The sequence below is a fragment of the Biomphalaria glabrata genome, chromosome 15 (genome assembly GCF_947242115.1).
Source record: "Biomphalaria glabrata chromosome 15, xgBioGlab47.1, whole genome shotgun sequence".
Taxonomy (NCBI): domain Eukaryota; kingdom Metazoa; phylum Mollusca; class Gastropoda; family Planorbidae; genus Biomphalaria; species Biomphalaria glabrata.
The window spans coordinates 15,713,824-15,733,888 of record NC_074725.1 but is presented as its reverse complement, the minus strand read 5'-3'; the positions used below and the strand labels follow the sequence as shown (position 1 = coordinate 15,733,888).

General features: G+C 36.4%; 1 protein-coding gene across 4 annotated transcripts in view; it reads right to left on the bottom strand.

Moving 5' to 3' along the window:
• LOC106055692 (ATP-binding cassette sub-family C member 5-like) overlaps positions 1-20,065 on the bottom strand; it is a 95,730-nt gene that overhangs the window by 34,241 nt on the left and 41,424 nt on the right. For all 4 annotated transcript variants that reach the window (XM_056012139.1, XM_056012142.1, XM_056012141.1 and 1 more), the window contains exons 3-7: positions 16,013-16,233; positions 15,535-15,666; positions 12,736-12,894; positions 1,621-1,768; positions 1,185-1,332 (exon numbers count right to left, since the gene is read on the bottom strand). In XM_056012139.1, the coding sequence (XP_055868114.1) occupies positions 1,185-1,332; positions 1,621-1,768; positions 12,736-12,894; positions 15,535-15,666; positions 16,013-16,170 (745 nt within the window). In that variant the 5' untranslated portion in view covers positions 16,171-16,233. The remainder of the gene's footprint in view (positions 1-1,184; positions 1,333-1,620; positions 1,769-12,735; positions 12,895-15,534; positions 15,667-16,012; positions 16,234-20,065) is intronic.

Sequence of the window (20,065 nt, the reverse complement as noted above, 5' to 3'; positions counted from 1 at the left end):
CTTAAAATGAGCATCAGTATTATTTCTGTCAGAGGGCATAATGCTACCAGCATGTCTTAAGATATACATTAAGATAGTATAGAATGGCCAGATGTGATATACAATTAGATGGGAGAATGTATATGCATGTAACATAAAGGTGGTTAAGTCAGATGGTCTGATAACCACAATGCAGAAGAGCTAAATGGTCTGAACTGTTAAAGCAAAATATGTTTACACAATTTTTGAACATATTATTGAAGACTTAAGGGGATGAAATACAACTGGGTTAGGACATGAGCATTGCTAAGTTTAAGTCCATCAAATAAAAACTAGAAGGTGAGAGTTTGGATACTTTTGGTTAACAGCTCAAACTCATTTTGATTTGCAGATCCCATGATAACTGATCTTATAAGTGACAATGTGAGTTAATGTAGAAGAAAGAGTTTCTGATAACCCTTGACACAGCCAAAGAGAAAGGGGAGCAACATAAGCTTTTTAACAGTAAAGAGAGAAAAAAACTGAATTAAAGAATAAATCTTAAAGAATCAAAAATGTTAACAGGAACCAAAATTCTAATCAAACCAACTGTTTTTTTTTTAAATGAAGCAAATATGAAATGGATTATGGAAAAAAAAACACATCTTAAAATAATATTCTTTAAGACATCATTTTTCATATTATAGTAAAACTGGTTTTATAATAAAGATTGGTTAAAAATGTGAGAATCCCATATAAACCTGATTGGTCTGATCCTAAAGGGAAAATATTGCAAAGACCACCCAGCTCTAACTTCGGAAAGTAATGACTATTTGGCAGATGTGCTGGCAGAATTGTACCCTTTAGACTGCTCTCAGTACTAGTGTGCTCTATATGCCACCTATTCTTTCTATATTGAAGTCTGTAAATGAAACATTATTCTCAAAGTCTTTCAGTGCCAATTATTTGGATGGAAACAATTGAGTTTTCCTAAAAGACCAAAAATCTTCAGGGTGGTTAGAGTTACTCAAACTAACATAACCTTTTTATTTTACTATAAAAACATATCTGATTTTATTTTAAAAGAAAATAGATCTAGGTCTCTACTGGCAGTGCTAGCAAAGTTACTCTCTGAGAGTAACCCCACTCTGAAAGAGTTAAGGTCTTAGGTCCTTATAAAATACAAAACAATTAGATGATTATTAAAAATGGAACTCCGCACAAACCTGCTTCATAGTTCAACATCCAGAAAAAAGCACCAGTTAGACCTTTCAAAAGTAGAAACAGTCCACAAGCAATAGCATAAATTATCCCAGATTTCACAGAAACATCAGATTCAGTTAAATACACTAAAAAGTAGTTGATAACAAATATCTGAAACAATAATAAAAAAAAAAGTCTGAGTACTTCAATCTTGTTTATAACTGTACTCTACAGAGTAATTCAATCATGATTATACATGTCTCCAGTGCTAACTGTACTTGACTTACATGTCTCTCTTATTGACCACTACTCTAGATCAACATCTAACTAGACACTTGGAATATGTGATTATTAATGTAAACTACATTTCAGAAAATCAAAGTTTGGTCTGTTTCTAGTAAAGCATCTACAAGAAGTATTTATTCAATCTGTATTTAAATACTTTCATGTTTTACTTACTGGATTAGCCAGAGTAAACACTGCATAAATAAGACTAGCAAATGTTCCAATTAAAATTCTTGTTTTGAATGATCTGAAAATGGCATGACCAAATGAGACTTTGTCTTGTGCCTTGTCTGCTAGCTCTTCCTGCCAAAATCTAGCCATTCTGTCAAGAAAATATTTGTCAATTCAATTAGTGTAGAGTGATGTGATGAAAAGGTTGGAGCTAGAAAAACAGACCAATGAACATTTAGAGCTCTAGCAAATTCTAGATTTGGACAAAGTATAAAAAAAAGACATGTAATTTTGCTTTAAGAAACATTTTAAAAAGTCTACCAAGTAATCTTTAAGTTTTAAAATTTATTGCCTATAATTCAGCATCAAAAAGCTGGCTATGAGAAAAAAACAAATTCCTGCATCAGACAAAATGTCTGTTTTTTTGTGCTAAGTTTTTATTAAACTTTTTACTAAAACTTACATTCAATAAAATGATAGTTTTACAAGAATGAGAAAAACAGAACGAAAAAAATAACATATTCTTATTTGAAAAGTGAGAGAGAAGAATTACAGCACAGATAGAACAAAATTGACAATCAGTTATTAAGAATGCTGTCACCTGGCATAGTTAGTGAATCACATCTTCAATAAATATAACTGGGATGCACACATCTCTGCCAGGTAAGACTTTTTAAATTCTTTTTTTCATGGTCTTTCCAATAATTGATATAAAACTTACATTACAAACTTCTTAAAAAGACATTTTTAGGATTGTTGAGCAAAATTACAAAGGACAAACTGGCAAACAATTGGATTCAGATGTTCCTTCAGATTAAAACTTCAAAGATTTTTACGTCCTAGCCCAAATCTCCTGCAGGAGATCGGGGGAATGCAGATGGCAGGATTTGAATCTAGAACCATCTAAACGACAGTCTAGAGCATATACCACGTATATGGCAGCAATCCTGGTTTATAACTTTTTTACCTATTATAAATTATTTATTTAGAGTAATATGTGTCTACAGTAAGCGCTATTAATTTCACTCTAACTTGTAGAGTGAAAACAGCTGGCAGTAGATGACCCCTGAAAGAAACAGAGAGGAGCTCTCATGTAGGTTGCAGGACAAATATTTTAAGGCCTTCCCCCCCCCCTCCTCCAAAAAAAAAACAACACTTGCCAAAGACATATGGAGATGAAAAAAAAATCTATCAACATTATAAGAACATTACATTCTATGTGTTAAATTGAACCTCATTATGTCCGTGCTTGCAATGTTTGCATTACTTACACACAAAAGAGGGACAAAAAAGTTTGAATATCTTGGTTGCTGTTAAAGAGGACTGAATCACCTTGGAAAAAATAACAGCTTGTCAACTATGTTTTAAGCTGCTTCTGTGATAAGGACATGTAATTTATAATTATAAAACAATAACTTCAAGTCCAGAAAAGATAGTGCAGTATTTTATATGGGGTGAGCTACATGGTTCTGAACTACATCACAGACAAAGCAGTTGTCTACCTTGGCACTAATTTACCTTTGCACTAATTTATTAAAAGCAGTTGTCTGCTTTTGCTCTATTTTATAATTTTTTTTTGTCATCTGTGCCTGTCTCAGTAGGTTAAAGTATATCAAACTTATTGATCTAAAAGAAAATAGGACAGTACACACAGAGAATGTCCTGTGAGTAAGCTACTTATGTCTGGTGAACTCTCATAAATTAAGCTTCAGTTGCTGCTACACACACTTTGTTTTAGACTCAATACCAACAATTCAAAGATTTATGAGCAACACTATAGTTTTAAAAGTTATAAATAGAATCAATAAGCACTAACAGCAAAGTTTAAAGAATAAGTACTAGTAAGTAAAAATTTACTTTTGAGACCTGGTGGTCTAAAGCAGATTTTAAATTTACAGGTAATCTTTTTCTTTGACTAACAATAACTAGGGTGCCATGCGACCAACACAATGACCAATCACCTTTGCCTTCTTCAGAAACAATACAGAAAATGTCAGTCACATATTAGAGACTGGGGAGATTTTGTGAGCTTCTAGAAACTTGCATTTCAAAACCTTACACCTCACCAGGAATCAAAGTCATTACAACATTTGACCTCTTTGGTCACCAGACAGGAAGTTTGAACAATTAAGTTTACAAAAAGATTTAAAAAAAAAAGAGATATTTTGATTGATAAGTAGATTCATTTATCACATTATCAAGCTAAGGAGGCAGAAAATGGAGTGTTATCTTTGCATTAAATTATATGACTGTGAAAAAGGTGCTAAAGATAGATATTTCTCCTGTTGACTCTCTCAACCTCTCCCTCTTTCTCTCAGCCTCTCTCTTTTTCTCTCTCTTTCTTTCAGCCTCTCTCTTTTTCACAGACAAAGCAAGCCCCACTCTTACAGCACTCATGCCATCTTGACATCAAGTAGACTACAAGCCATGAAGGAAAAACATTGTGAGAAGATTGTGTCGACAGACTATAACATTTTGTGTAGAACAACAAATGAGATATTTCCATTACACAAGCGTTTTTACATTCTATGCATAAAAGGATAGCTGCCTGGTCGTGCGGTATGTGCCCTGGATTGTCGTTCGGTCGTTTCGATGGTCCCGGGTTCATACCCTGGCCGTTGCTATCCTCCGTCGTCCAGCGGGAGGTTAGACTAGGAAGTATATTATCTTCAACTCTGAAGGAACATCTGAAACATGTCCAACATTTTTACTGCTTGACTACGATGAGTTCGAATTGACAGGGATGTCGTGACCTTATGCAAATTAGATATGGAGGCCATAATCATCATCACTGGCATCATTTTTCCTTTCTCTGTAGCATTAATTTACTTTTGTCGTTGTTTTTATTAAGGGAATAAAACGGTATGATGACAAGGACAGTTTAGATCTCGTAAGGGCTGCGAAAGAAGAGATAACTTGGCAGATTTTTGACTAGATATGATGTTTGTTGTTTTTAGAAGCAGTTTTCACCTTCGTTTAGTTTATATTTTCATTATAGGCCTATTATGTAAAAGTAATAAAGACAGACATACTGGTGAGTGTAGAGCCTGTTGTTTGACATAAGTGACCCGTATCGAAGCGGGGGGGGGGGATTTATAGGAAACTGAATGGCTGGATTAATTAAAGTTGTTGATAGCATGGTTTGTTATAGTCTAGTTGTTGATAGCATGGTTTGTTATAGTCTAGTTGTTGATAGAATGGTTTGTTATAGTCTAGTTGTTAATAGCTTGGTTTGTTATAGTCTAGTTGTTAATAGCTTGGTTTGTTATAGTTTAGTTGTTGATAGCTTGGTTTGTTATAGTCTAGTTGTTGATAGCATGGTTTGTTATAGTCTAGTTGTTGATAGCTTGGTTTGTTATAGTCTAGTTGTTGATAGCTTGGTTTGTTATAGTCTAGTTGTTGATAGCATGGTTTGTACCGTTATAGTCTAGTTGTTGATAGCTTGGTTTGTTATAGTCTAGTTGTTGATAGCTTGGTTTGTTATAGTCTAGTTGCTGATAGCATGGTTTGTTATAGTCTAGTTGTTGATAGCTTGGTTTGTTATAGTCTAGTTGTTGATAGCATGGTTTGTTATAGTCTAGTTGTTAATAGCTTGGTTTGTTATAGTCTAGTTGTTGATAGCATGGTTTGTACCGTTATAGTCTAGTTGTTGATAGCTTGGATGTTATAGTCTAGTTGTTGATAGCTTGGTTTGTTATAGTCTAGTTGTTGATACTCGAATGAGTAAATGGGTTGTGAACATTTAGACCCTAAAATATGTGTTTGTATGTTTATTTTTCCAATAAAGTTGCTGTTAGTTGCCTAACAATGGGTTAAATAGTTTCTTCATTTGATTTGCTTTGTAGTGAATGGCAGAAAGACAGATGACATTACTATTACATACAATAAAAATAGATTATCTCCACTAAACAGTTGCCCCCTCCCCCCCCTCCAAAAAAAAAGTCAGGTACGAGATTTGAAGCGTAGCTTTCCTTTCCTTGAGCTCATTACCCCCCCCCCACACACACACACACATATACACAACACAAAAGATCACTTGGGGAGGGGTTGCAGCTACCTCAACTTGAACTGGAACCAAAATCTTGAGGTGCAAAATCTATTTTACACAGAAATTAACTGACTTGATTGTTCCCAACTTTAGAGGGGTGCTACAATTAGCATCACCAAGGCGTAAATATATATATATAAATATATATATATATATATATATATATATATATATATATATATATATATATATATTTAAACCATGAGTCTGCATGTAATCTTTTGAAAATATGAAAGTGTCTTTTAAATCAACTAAGCACCAATTTATACAATATAGCCAAAGTAAGTTTGTCTGACAAGAGTAGCCTATACAATATTAAAATTTTGTATAATATATGCATATATTTCAAATTTTTATTAGCTAAGATCAAGACTGATTTCTTGAAACTAATGGGAAATAACATGTTACATAGGTAATTATTAATTTTTATTTAAAGTCAAGAAGATTTTCAACAAAAACTAGTAAATTACAACTAACATTTAGAATGTTTGAGAACCACTCCTTTTTTTATAGGACCTTTCTGGGTGTCTATTTTTCTTTCAGTATCGACTATTTTAGTTCATTCGTAACACAGTAACCAAGACACACACAAGTGACACAACTTCTAAATGCGTCTCAATTTAGTGTTAAAGTAGATATGTACATGCTTGTTATCTTATCGATTATTCCACAGCGATGATCTCGATCTAGATCTCGTAAGACTTTGCACTCTTGTTTAAAGTGTAGCAATGTCAGCCCCGTGCACTTTTAAAAACCACTGTAATCAGGATCTAATGGGACAGGTTCAGAAAGGTGAATGCAGGGCTGGGGGAATCGATACTCGTCCAATAAGTCCCGAGGCGATTACACGTCTGAATGCCGGGGCAAGGTCGTGTCCTCGGTCTGGAACGGGAAATACTCGTGTTAGCTCAGCGTCTTGTATCGGCGCATTAATAAGAAGTAGGCTAAAGTCGATCACGCCTGCCCCCCCTTTCCTCATCCCACCTTCCTGATTTTTTATCGGTAATTTGAGGTCTAAGCTTTAAGAGTCAGAGCAGCTTGATTTGTGCACTGAAAGGTAGACCAAGCTAAAGTGCATTTAATGCAAATAGTTTAGTTTAAACACGGCTATCAAATAATGTATATCGTGATTGAGTAGTCTGGTTTTAAAAAAATCAATTTAATTAAAACAACAATGAAACTCTATTTTTACTAAGCTTCTGTCAACTCAAGCTGTCTCTCTGGTACAAATTTTGTTAACGTTATTTCTCCCACTTCCCATTCTCGGATCAAGTTGAAATTTTGCACAACTATTCATTGTCCCTCACAAAACATAAATCAATAAAAAAAATATTAACCAATTGACAAGTGGTAATTAATGTGTTTTGATAAAGAAAATGGGAATTAAATCGCAATATATTAAGATACATGGCTGTATATGTGCAGTTCTTCTCCTTATACAAATAACTTTTTAGATTCTGCTTGTTTGTTGTTGTTTTTCTTTTACTAGAAGGTAGAAGATGTACCTTTTTCAACGCGATATACACTTATATTTTTCTTTTCTCATATTTTTTGGAAATGGAGAGAAATGTTGGGCTTAGTAGATCCAGAATAGGAATCTTAAAAAGTTACTCAGCCTTCAGTTTGCCAAAGTAGCGGAGGCTGTCAGCCCGTGAAGAACGTGATCTGTGGGCATTATGTTCTGTGGGCATTATGTTCTGTGGGCATTATGTTCTGTGGGCATTATGTTCTGTGGGCATTATGTTCTGTGGGCATTATGTTCTGTGGGCATTATGTTCTGTGGGCATTATGTTCATTGTTCAGAGATGTCGTCGTAGAGTTTTATGTCTCATTCAATTCCAACAAATGAATTTCTTGCCTTGTTCAATTAACCAGACTTGACTCAGTCTGAAGGATAGTTTTGAGCTGAACTTATTAGGTTTAGTGTAGTGATCAGTGAGGATAATAGCAAGGGGCTATGCTCACTAAAGTTTCTGTAATTTAAATCTATTGACTTAGATGATAGAACAAGCAAAGTATTTTTTTAAAATCCTTTAAAAAAAAAAACAAGGCTTATCTAAGGGAAAGAACTCCGCACTTACAACTACATCTTTCCATAATGTAGAGGTTACTTCCCTTATTTCATATTAAAATAATTAATTACCAATAATTAGTTGACTAAGTGGTCAATTTTCTGTTATTTATTCATGTTTTTGTCAGGTACAATGAATAATTGTTTAAAGTTTCAACTTGATCCGAGAATGGGTCTGGGAGAAATAACATGTAGCCTACAATTATATGTGAATACTGAAGGATTAATTTACCTTGTTGGTATAAAAAAAATTACCTGCAATTAATTGGTGAATCTATTTAATTGTTTCATGACTTTTTCATGTATTGTCTTCGCCAATTTTGCAAATTTTCAATTTTGAACTAGACAGAGTGAGCGGATGATATAAGCTTTTAAAAAGCCATGTTCATTAATTCTCTCTAATTTGAATATGTTGATGAGCATGACGGGAAAAGGTTCTGTTCAATGGGTAATGCAGAAAAGATGTTCAGCACGAGACAACACAGATGTTATCCAACAATCCGAGACACACTAGCCCAAGTCTACTAGGTCGGGATGACTGAAATGTAAGTGCATGTATCTCTCTCTACACGTACTCGTGTACGACTAAACTAAATCACGACTACGACGCCGAAGTTAAAAGCTAGACATTAAAACCTAAGGTACACATTGAAATCACTGGCCTACATGCTCAGTTCAAATCAGTCTATGGTTCAAATATAGTTCAGAGGCAAAGGAGAATCGATTACCTCAAAAACGGGGAAAAAAATTATTGAGTTCAACTTTCACTTTATAATAGTTGTCCACAAAGCAAAAAAAAAAAAAAAAGGGGGGGGGGTGGAGGGGAGGAAATTCATGAATTGAATGATGCAAATTGTGAGGGAAAAACAACAACTCCACCTACTGGAAGCTAAAGCAGGGGTGATAATTGATTTTTTTCCGCATCTGATTGTTATCTTTTATTTTTCCCTCTTGAAGTAGCCAGATAATTTAATCCAAGGAAATTGGCAGAGTTACAAGATAAAAGAAAGAAATGAAGCGAGCAGTCCCCCTTGCCTCACATTAAACAATGTGTTTCCCCGCCACTCCACTGCCCAGTGGTCATATTTCAGTCAAGTCTGGAGCATTTGTTTTCGTGATGACGCGAGAAACTTTTTTTTTTTTTTCTTGTCCGTTCTGAGCCAAGGCAAGCAGAGGCGGAGTCTAGAATTTGGAGCAAAGGTGGGCTGAGTGCAACAGCATAAATAATAGAATACTATAAATAGACCAATACGATCCTACTGATGTCTCTAATTAAGGGCATATATATTGTAGTAATACAAACAAAAAGCTCATGATTCAAGCATTCCATCACTGTACTTTCTCCCATGCTTCCACTGCAGACAATCATACGTAGATCCACTAGTTTGAAATAATTTAACCCAGCGTTTCATATTTGGAAAGCGAGTCTGTCAGAAGGGTCACGTTGGCCGGTGCCGCCATTGCTTCATAAATGTCTGTAATCTAGAGCAGCGGTTCTCAACCTTTTAAGCTCGGCTACCCCTTTTACAATCCCCCACTCTACACATACAGCAATATGAAGACAATAACAATCCATATTTTCGATGGTCTTAAGCGACCCCTGGCAAATGGTCAATCGACCCCCAAGAGGGTCGCGACCCACAGGTTGAGAACCCCTGGTCTAGAGGGTTTCTGATTCCTTCCATTTCGGCATCATAGGTGCTTCCGCCTGTACTTGGACCTACCAATTCGTCTCTTTCGACTGGACTGAGAAATCTACCGCACCATAGCACTTCCCTCGTGGAGCCGTAGTTACACCTACACATCTTTCGGGTGTTGGGCTATGGTTTCTTTCGCAATGCTAGATTTTCTTGTACATTTCTAGTTTACCTTTGGATCGATCAGCGTTTTCCACACCTTTCTGTAACTCGGGAACAGTTGTCTGGCGGAAAGTCCCGGTAAGAATTAGTATCAGACAGACAAACAGAGTAAGTCGATATAAGCTTTGTAATAATACAACTCAACGAATGGAACACGCTGACGCTCTTCTAATTCACATTATTATACTTTCGAAAACCTTTCTTCACGGCATCTGAAATTGTGGGAAATATGTACTTCTTTATCATTGTTGTTAGTTAAAAGTCTACACACATTAATCTCACTTTGCATTTGGCAATAATCGATCGACAACTGAAATCTACACATGATCTTGGCTACTGCATTACTAGGCGTTCGTGAGTTTTTCTTGATCAACCTACAACTGCACACTGGGATCAATTATGCTTTCGGATCGCTCTCTAACTCTTCCCACGCGCGTCCCCCCCCCCCCACAACGCTCTCTCTCCTCTTTAAAAATAAATAATCAAACTTTAAAACTACAGAAATAAAAAGAACAAGTAAAAAAAAAATCAATAAAAAAAGATCATAATCTACATCAAACTTTCCAGCTGATGTATTTCATTGGTTTCAGGTTTGAGCAACGCAGGAGTATCCCCTCCCCCTTTGAGGGCCCTATTCCTCTTTTCTCTATCCTTCTCCAGCTCTCTCTCCAGAGCTACGCCCTTAGATTTATTTACACTATTTATATTCTATTTCAGAGAGACCGTGTCCTAATATGTATTACCCTCTTCCCATCCCCCCTTTTATCAAACGCAAAATAAAAATAAATCGGCACTTTCTTCTTTTCTTTTCAAAACACACGAATCCGCCGCTGAAAGTAGGTCAAAGCATTGTTGGATCATATATGTACCGACGCTTCTTTGAACCTAGATCGACATTCGGGGCAGAGTGTAGCCTACGTAGGTCAGACTCGGCCCACTGTGAGTGACATCTGTTTTATTCTACAGCCGTTCGACCAGTGGGAAATGAAAAGCGACTTTATTCTCAAAAAGAAGTGGCACAGATGTAACTGGAATGTGATGTGCATTGAAAAAAAAATAGCTCATGCTTGTTCGATCCAGCACAAACCCTCTTAGCGGCATGGATGGCTTAATGCAGTGATGCCCAAATTACGGCCAGCAGGCCAAATCCGGCCCGTGCTATCTTGCCCCTCGAAACTTTTGCCTACATTGCATAACAAAGCCGTGGAGGTTCCGTTCCATTGGATTCAAACATTTTATGGGTTGATATGGCACGTGTGTGTAGGAAATTGATTTCACCCGCCCCAAAGTCGAAAAAAAAAATGGTCCCCACTGGCTCAATACACTGGCTCAATACACTGGCTCAATACACTGGCTCAATACACTGGCTCAATACACTGGCTCAATACACTGGCTCAATAACATGTCACTGGAAACATATATCAATAGTTTTACTTTCAAAACGCGATTAAATAAATTATTGATTCTATACTTGTATGCGTATAGCTTAAACCGAAAAATTACAATTTAAATGTTAGAAAGGGGGAAAAGGCGCTCAACTTTTTCCCTTCCCTTATTTAAAAAAAAAAATCGAGTTTGTGTAAAACTTCATGTTGCCAGTTTTATCGTTGAAGAAAGTAATGTTAAAAAGTAACAGAAAACTTTTAAACCAAAAATTATTTTTAGTCCACGTTTTTTTTTAGCAGCGCCCCCTATCGGGAAAATCTGCTATTAATTTTATGCTGCTTGTCTATCCGTCTTTTACGTTTCAATCTCAAAAAGTAAAAGAGCTACTAATGATCAAGCTCACTATCACCTGTCTTGGGCTCGGAACGGGTGCAGTGGAAACTTTTGGTCTTCTAGAAGCGAACTAGTTTGCATCGAAAATTAAATGTGCGAACTGGTTTTCCTACAAACAGTCCACTTAAAAATAAAGTCTTATAAAGTTATGTTACAAAATGAAGAGAGTTAAAAAATCAAGGTGTTCAGTCTTCAATGTCATATATCTGTAAACTATTGGTCAAATGAATGTTAACATAAATAACTTATGTGCTCCTAGTTTCAACAACTACTAACAGTCTTAAGAAATTGTGCATATTCGTTTTTTTTAAAACTATTTACTAAGCAGTCTGTATCAATCCACAAATCTCGCTGAGCAATTTAATGTTGTATTAGACGCAGGAACCGCCATGAGTTTGTGTGTAACAAAAAAGAACTTCCAGGAGGCGCAGTGGCTGAATCGTAAAACACTTGGCTTCCAAACCGCTGGGTCCCAAGTTCGAAGCCGGGTGAAGACTGGGATTTTTAATTTTGGGATCTTTTAGAGCGCCTCTGAGTCCACCCAGCTCTAATGGTTTACCTGACTATGGTTGGGAAATTTAAAAAAAAGTGAATGGAATTCTATCATATAAAAAAAGATTTAGAAGAAAATTTTCATGAAGATCAGAATTGTTCTTTATTCTGGTGGTGAGAGGAAAAAAAAAACAAAACTTTCAGAGCCCATCACTCTTATAACCTTTAACCTTAAGACCAAGGCATTTAGACAGTCTTTGTGAAATTTCTATATACGCAAGTCATTAGGAGTGAATTTGTTTCATTTTTCTTTTTGTCTCTTTAAATGTATGTATACATAAATGGATAGCCAAAGAATATTTTGGTGCAAATGTTCAATAAGTAGTTTAGGTTTATATTTCGCAGTTCAGGATTTGTAGTTCACATAGTTGACGGGAAATTGTAAAAGGAAAAAAAAAAGGGGGGGGGGAGAGTAATTCACAGAAGTGGTCCTATGACATTTACATAGAAACTAGAAAGGTGTAATTGAATGCTAGGTACCATGTGATTTTTTCATAGTTTTAGTCAACATGGAATGCAGGCAAATACTATAAGCATTTTTATAACCGTTCATACAAACTCACGCGATTGGAGCTTTGTCCCTAGGTGTTTATGGTGTTCAATAACGGTTGGCAAATGAATTCATAGAGACCTCATCTTTAGCAGTCTAGACATGAAAGCTCTCGTTTTATTACGTCACATCCTGACTAGTAGTTTTCACAAAACAACAAACGATGACGCAATACATCACTATGACAGTGCGGCCAAGTTAGTTGATGACGAAACAGTCAAAGCCGATTGAGTTGCAATTAATCTCAAAGAAAACTCACCTTTGAGCCCCGACTTGGGAACTTTCAGACTGGTTGATGCGAAGATCTTTGACAGAGGACACACCATGACGATAGATGAGCCACATGTATCTGTTCAGCCAGCCGAAAGTCATGTAGTTCAACAGACCATTGGTCTCCAGGGGAAGCTGGCTTGGATCTCTACATTGGAGACAAAATAACTATCAACAGTCAGCTATCATTGTTTTAAAAAGTGCAAGGGGAGTGGGCAGTAGGCAACAGGACTACAATTTTATAAAAATCTTGAAATGTAATTTATACATCTATGTATTTTGAACCACAAACGATTTTCTCTAATAAATATATTAATCTTACTCTCAAAGACTTGTGGAATGTACACAGGTCGAAATAGTCGAAATTGTTTTTTTTTTCATTTTAGTTCTTAAATACAGAAGACCTAAAATCTGTGGGCACCAGCTAGGAAGAGGCTGTTGAAGCCGCATATGAACAGTCTCTGTGGAGAGAACTTGCTGTCCTATGGCGAGGGAAAACGTAATTGCAAGTCATACTTTTGAAAACACAAATACGCTGAACATTATCGCCTTCAATTTGTTCATAACTGTATTACTCTGCCACTGCCCAGCAAAAATCCCCCATGTTTTAAAATTGTTGGACTTCAAATAATATAATAATAAAAGCTAATAAATAGTAATAATGTATGGTACAGTGATGAAATATTAGGCCAAGGCAAACTTTAAACTCCGTGGGTACGCGTCAACACTGCTAGAAGTATAAACAGAAAGTTGTTTACAACCTGGTATTTCCAGTTTCTACACAGAAGAATAAATTAATTAAAGGGAGATAACTTGTTTGCGTTTCCAGCAAAATTGGAAAAATTTCAATTTAAAGTTAGGTAATCTATAAAAAGGGAGACAAACTAAATCGGGCTTCATTCAGTTCATAAGTTTCAGCTTCGGCTGGTGTATAGCATCGTGAGTCTATTGTTCAGTTTGAATTATGAAGTGTATTATTGCTGGATATATAACGTGTGATCAATCTTTGCATGACTTCTACTCGAAAGATAAAAATTAATTTAGTTTTTCAAGAGGAATTTGGTCTTTCCTTCACCTTAACACTATAAATGGATGTTAAATCATCTGAAATTATTCGGACACCCAAAACTACACATAACACACAGACCACAGTATAATATCGCGGTAATGGCATTTATTTCGTTGTTGGATATCTATATAGATTAGTAAAATCACTAAACTTCGAGACACTTCAGGACAGAAGAATAAAAAGTGAAGTAGCTACAATACATAAAACACTAAACAATTGCTTACAAATAGAAAAACCAATCCTTCTGAAACAGTCAGACACAAAGATAGAGAGACATTTCTTTCTCCTTAGGCTAGAACACATTCGTACAAGTGCTCCTTCTTCCCTAGTGCCCTTAGAGAATGGAATGGGTTGCCTGATTCAGCCAAGAATACCAACTACTTGACAGAGTTTAAGTCATTGATTAACATGCATGACTAGATTGACACATGAAATGCGTAATATATAAGATAAGATAGATTAGATCTAGAGCTAGTATTAAATTGGAGCCAATATTGCAGAATTGAATGACTCCATGATGACCCTGCTGTGACCAACATACTTTGCAACAAATCATGTACACTGTTTGCTGGAGGACTTTTTAAGGTTTTCCTTTCATTGTCTGCATCTTTCCTCTTCTTACAAAAAATAAATGTTTAGTAACTATAAAATAGTGACCCCATTTTCTGTGGGGTCGACTCATTGATGATGCAGTATTGTCTACTGTGCCTGTGTTGTCACATCAGCATGAAAACATGCTAATTATTAGGTCCTAATTATTATCTTCTAGATCACCATCTTCATTGAACTATCATCTCCCCTCTCTACACCTTCCGTGTTAGTGATGAGCTCCAGATCTGCAGGGCAATGAACAAACACATCAATCTTGCTTGTCTTCTTCATTACGTCTCACTGTCTGATGGCCACTCTGTCTGAGCAGAAATATGTTTTGTAATTATGTTAGCACGCTACACACAATAAGAGATGCGAACACTCCATCAAAACACAGAGTCCAGCTTATAGAATAGTTTTCTCATCTCGCATATTCTAAAGCTGTAGTTTTTTTTAGAGCAATCCATAAACATGTTGATTTATGGAGAGAATTAACATTCCAAAATGTGTTTTTCTGTTGTTATTTATCGCCTTGACAATGTAGTTTGGAGACATATGATGTATTGTAATGATAATGAACCAGGGTTTTGAGGGCATTTTAGATAGAAGCAGGGGGAGAGAATTTTGGCGAATTTTTTGAAATTGTCATATATTGATGTCGAGCATAGCGTATAATGAAAGGTGTAAGGCCACGATGCGAAGCCTGGAGTCAGTCAAGTAATTAGCCAGTAATGACTTAAGTCACGTGAGAGTAAGTGGGACATCTTTTCTGAATCAATGACGCTCATGTCGCACGGTGCTAACGTCCCTGTCACACATCGCTAATTAATGACGTTTCTCTCAAACCTCGCAAAATGATGATGTCGCTCATCTTTATGACGCCCCTGACACATTGTTGATCTTAATGAAGTCCCCAATACGTCGCTTGTCTTAATGACGTCACTGTCATGTTGCTTATCTTGATGACTTTTTGACACTTATCTTAATGGCGTCACTGTCACGTTACCTATCTTAATGACGTCCCTGCCGCACCGTTAAAAAAAAATGACCTCCCATGGTTTGAATAGTTGACGCCCCTGTTTTACCACACACTAAGCATCCACACAAAAGTTCAACGCTTCTACTTACGATTTCTTGAGTCTGAAAGGGAGAGCATACTTCAGTCCATGCTTATAGCGTCCCAGACCAGGGCGTCTCTGCACTTTGGGCCCAAACTCACAGTCGAAGTCCTCACTTTCTTTACCAGAGACAGTTAGTGAACTGTAAATAGTGCACGCATTCGCTGAACATAAATAGAACTTTAATTTTTAAAAATATACGTAAGTTAGATTAAAAAAATGCTATTGAAAAAAAAAGGTTATATTAGTAATTTTATAAATTTTTTGACTCAATCATGTAATTAATATTTTATAAGGCTGGAATAGCAATAATAGATTTGTGAGATTGAAATATATTTACCAACTGTTTTTGTTTAGCGCAATTACATGCTTTTAGCATTCTCAATGCGGCTACGGTCCAATCATATGTGTGGACCAGTTTTTGGGGTGGGGAGAGGCCAATCAGCAAAAAGGGATGTGACAGTGAAAAGATTATAGCGTTATGTTACCTGTCTCTGACAGTGTCAGTGACTTGTGATTCACTCCTTTTATCCACGTCATCCAACTTTCGCTCGTCTCCTTGACCGACTTCGATGTGAATGTGTGCATGACCTTGTCCATCCACTCTGGGATCTGCCGTATGGACAGTGTTACTGACAGAATCCATTATTATAGTGAAGGTAGTGTATCCATATTACACTGCTCAGTTGTGGACTTATATAAGGGTAATCTGTTTTTAGGAAAAAATATAGATAGAAAAAAATAAGCTTTATTAAATTAACAATACATTTTTTGGTCTATTCCTCCTAAAAGCTTGCAAACTCTTCATGGGTGGGTGGACTGGCATTTCGAAAACGGCTTAAACGATTGAAAGTTTATGTCAATCTTTGGGGGAAAACAACAACTAGGTGACTGACGAAAGAGTAAAAACTCTGATTTGATCGTTATAATTTTAGAATAGAAGTGGTTTAACCGTTATACTTTTTTCAAATATAATCATCTTAAAATTAAATTTGAGTTATGTTTTTTTTTAATACTACGAACACGGCTTCAGCGGGAATGTCCGCTAACGACTCAAATGTTTGTGTTCAGTAAGGAGCAGAATAAAATGATCTATGTACATGAACATTTTGAGCACCGTCTTTTAAATAAGTTCTAGACCACTTTCCCTGGTCAAACCATTAGACGTCTGATAATAGAGAACTTCATTTTGGAAAGCTCACTGGAAAGACTTCATGCAATAGTGAAGCATTACAAGAAATACATAGAATGAGAAATTAGAGCACCATCATCAGCTTCATAGGGAGGAGTTGATTTCAATACAAATTACTCCTCTAATTATGTTACCTTTTCATGTGCAAGCTTTGAAATAGTAAAGCACTAAGCATTTTTATGCACATCAATTACTAATAATGCCGAAATGTATAATAAAATAGGCTAGAGAACTTTTTGAGTGATAGAAAATGATTCCAAAACCCAACTCTTGTAAAACCCACGGCTACCTATTATTATTTTATTCTATTATTATTTTATTCTCCTATTATTATTTTATTCTCATGTTTCAAATAAAGAATATCTACTTCCGGGGACAATGTGAAAAAAAAACTGTAAGAACCAACGCTTCAAAGAAACATTTAAAGAAACATTCGAGTGATGGGAGAATCGGTGACATAGGGAGACATATCGTTTTAGTAGGCCTCGACACTGTAGGCAGTTTAGACCAATACCTCGTAGCCGCGTCACATGCGTCAGACCTGTGACGCGGCAAAAAGTGTTTTTGGTCTTCACTGACCCCAGGTTGGCATGCTCCCAGGTCAGTGTTCAGGCCGTTTTAGTAGGCCTCAACACTGACCTGCAATATCGCAAACTGTAGGCAGTAATAGACCAATACATAGTTGCCATGTCACGGGGCAGTACGTCAGACCTGTGACGTGGCAAAGAGTTACTGGTCTCCACTGACCACAGGTTGTCATGCCAGAGGTCACGATTGGTCTAGGTCCTAGTAACATTACTAGCGATGACAACCATTGCGAAGCTCTCTCTCTGACACAATGCTCGCCGTGGACGGAAAACTTATAACGAAATAACAGTGACTGCTAACTAAAGCAGTGGATTTAAAAAAAAAATATATGTTTCAAAAGTTAAATATGCATGAGGAAATGCACGATTCCGACATGGTACCTGAAAAATGGTGCTATATATTGACCTTCCATTAACAGACACTCGAACTGGGAGTGCTTCTATTGTTTTTACAGTTGAAGAGTAAGTCTGTAAACTTGTGAATAATAAATAATTTTATGGCTAGAGTGTAACATATGTTATCTTTACTTAGCTACAGAGGATAGTTTTGATACACATTAGAGCTGTAAAACAATAGAATGGTTCACAGATAAAAAAAAAAAGTGCTGAAAAAAAGATCCTTCTTTTTATTTTTATTCTATCAAACAGACCGCATTTTGAACTGACGTATTTCTACCCCCCCCCCCCCCACCTCCGGGGAGGAGTCTCACGAGAATCTCGTTTACTAGACCACAGCACGTTAAGTGCACATTTTTATTATTGTTTGAAATAGGCCAGAGAGAGAGGGGGAAAAAAGCATGTTAAAATAGCGACGATGCCATTTCAAAGCAAACAGTGTTGCCCCAAATGCTTTGTATTTAAACAGCTAATGCACCAAGCTTCAAATGAAGGTCACGTGATCTCATTATCATAATATTACATTTGGCTGGAGATATTTAGGAAACGTCAAAGTATCGATGGCCTTTACATTTCATAACTTTATACACAACCCCCCCCCCAAAAAAAAAAAAAAAAACCATTGCAAACTGACCTAGACTCCCAGAGTCTAGACAGACATGTAATAAACACTAGGGTCGGGTTGTCTTCAGCAGTGCTATGTCATGTGACCAGTGCACCGAGAGTTTTGAACAAGATGACCAGGTGGTGAGGAACGTGTTTAGTCTGCTGTTTTAAACAAAGAGATTAGATGGCCAGAAACTAGAATAGGGAGATCTCATTGTCAAACGATATGTCACTTCCTTCCAGCAATCTTATGTAACAATGACAAACTGCCTTAAGGGGATGGAAGTTCTAGACGGAGGGAGGTGGTAACAGTGAGGTAAAAGCTGCTGCAATAAAGACAATGAGAGAAAGAGAAAAACAACAAATTGACAACGTAAATAATAATAATATTTAATGAGTTTATATTGACGTGTAAACAAACAAAATGTTGGCTCAAGGCGCTTTGAGAACTTTTTCTTACTTCTTCTTAGATAATTTCGCGCCGCATAAAAAAAAAATGAGTTAAGATGGCAAAAAAAATCTAAGTTTTGAGCAGGTAGGTCTTAATGTTCTTCTTGAATGTAGTGAGGCATGTTTTAGGTCATTGCCTGGTCTTACTATCTTTAATCTCTGCTACTCTACCACATTTTCTTGTTGTCTTGGACATTAGAGGAGCGCTTAGCTCATTAACTCCAGGGGTGGGCAAATTACGACCCGCGGGTCACATGTGGTCCACCCGGGTGTTTATGCGGACGGCGGTCACCTATAGAAATCACGTGTGCCCACAAATTATACATCTAAAAATTGAAATATATTACAAAATAAATAATTTTAAATATTTAAATTATTAAAACTTCTGACTCGTATCACTTATGATGAAGAGGCTATAGAAACATAGAAATATTCGCAACCTGTATGGCGACATTTATGCACTACGCAAAACAGCAGAGTTTCTGTCCAGGGCTTTTGCAAGAGAGGATTTGAGCCTGGTCAAGCCCTCACTCAAATGGAGTTTGATGATGATGATGATAGAAACATTGCCTCTACGTGATTCTAAAAACATTAAGTGAAAAAAAAATTCTTTCTGGCAATATTTCGGTACATACAGTCAAAGACAAAAACTCAGGCCAGTATTTATTCAATGCTAAGAAGAACTGTGTTGAAAGTGTTGGATAGGCTTGTAACAAGAAGGCAAGAGTAATAACTGTAACAACAATCTTTGAGAAAAACAGTTTATTTTAATAGATTAAAGAACAATATCACAATCCCAACCATAAACTTTAAACATACGGGAAAGTTTGCGACGAGCTGCATTGCATATCAAACTAATTATTAACCCAATTATCTCACGTGATCAAACGTATCAGAGCTAGGGGTCTCAACCAAAGGCAGTTTCGAGAATATGTTTCAATAAAATGGTCCGAAGCCAAGTTTAAATGTATTTTACCTAAGGCAAGACTTATGGCAATGAAACGGAATGTATTGGTGGCGGTGGAAAGTGGATCAAAAGTAATAGAGAAATGTTGTTTGAGTGGCGGTGGAAAGTGGATCAAAAGTAATAGAGAAATGTTGTTTGAGTGGCGGTGGAAAGTGGATCAAAAGTAATAGAGAAATGTTGTTTGAGTGGCGGTGGAAAGTGGATCAAAAGTAATAGAGAAATGTTGTTTGAGTGGCGGTGGAAAGTAGATCAAAAGTAATAGAGAAATGCTGTTTGAGTGGCGGTGGAAAGTGGATCAAAAGTAATAGAGAAATGTTAGGGTTGCGCATGTTGATAAGGGGAC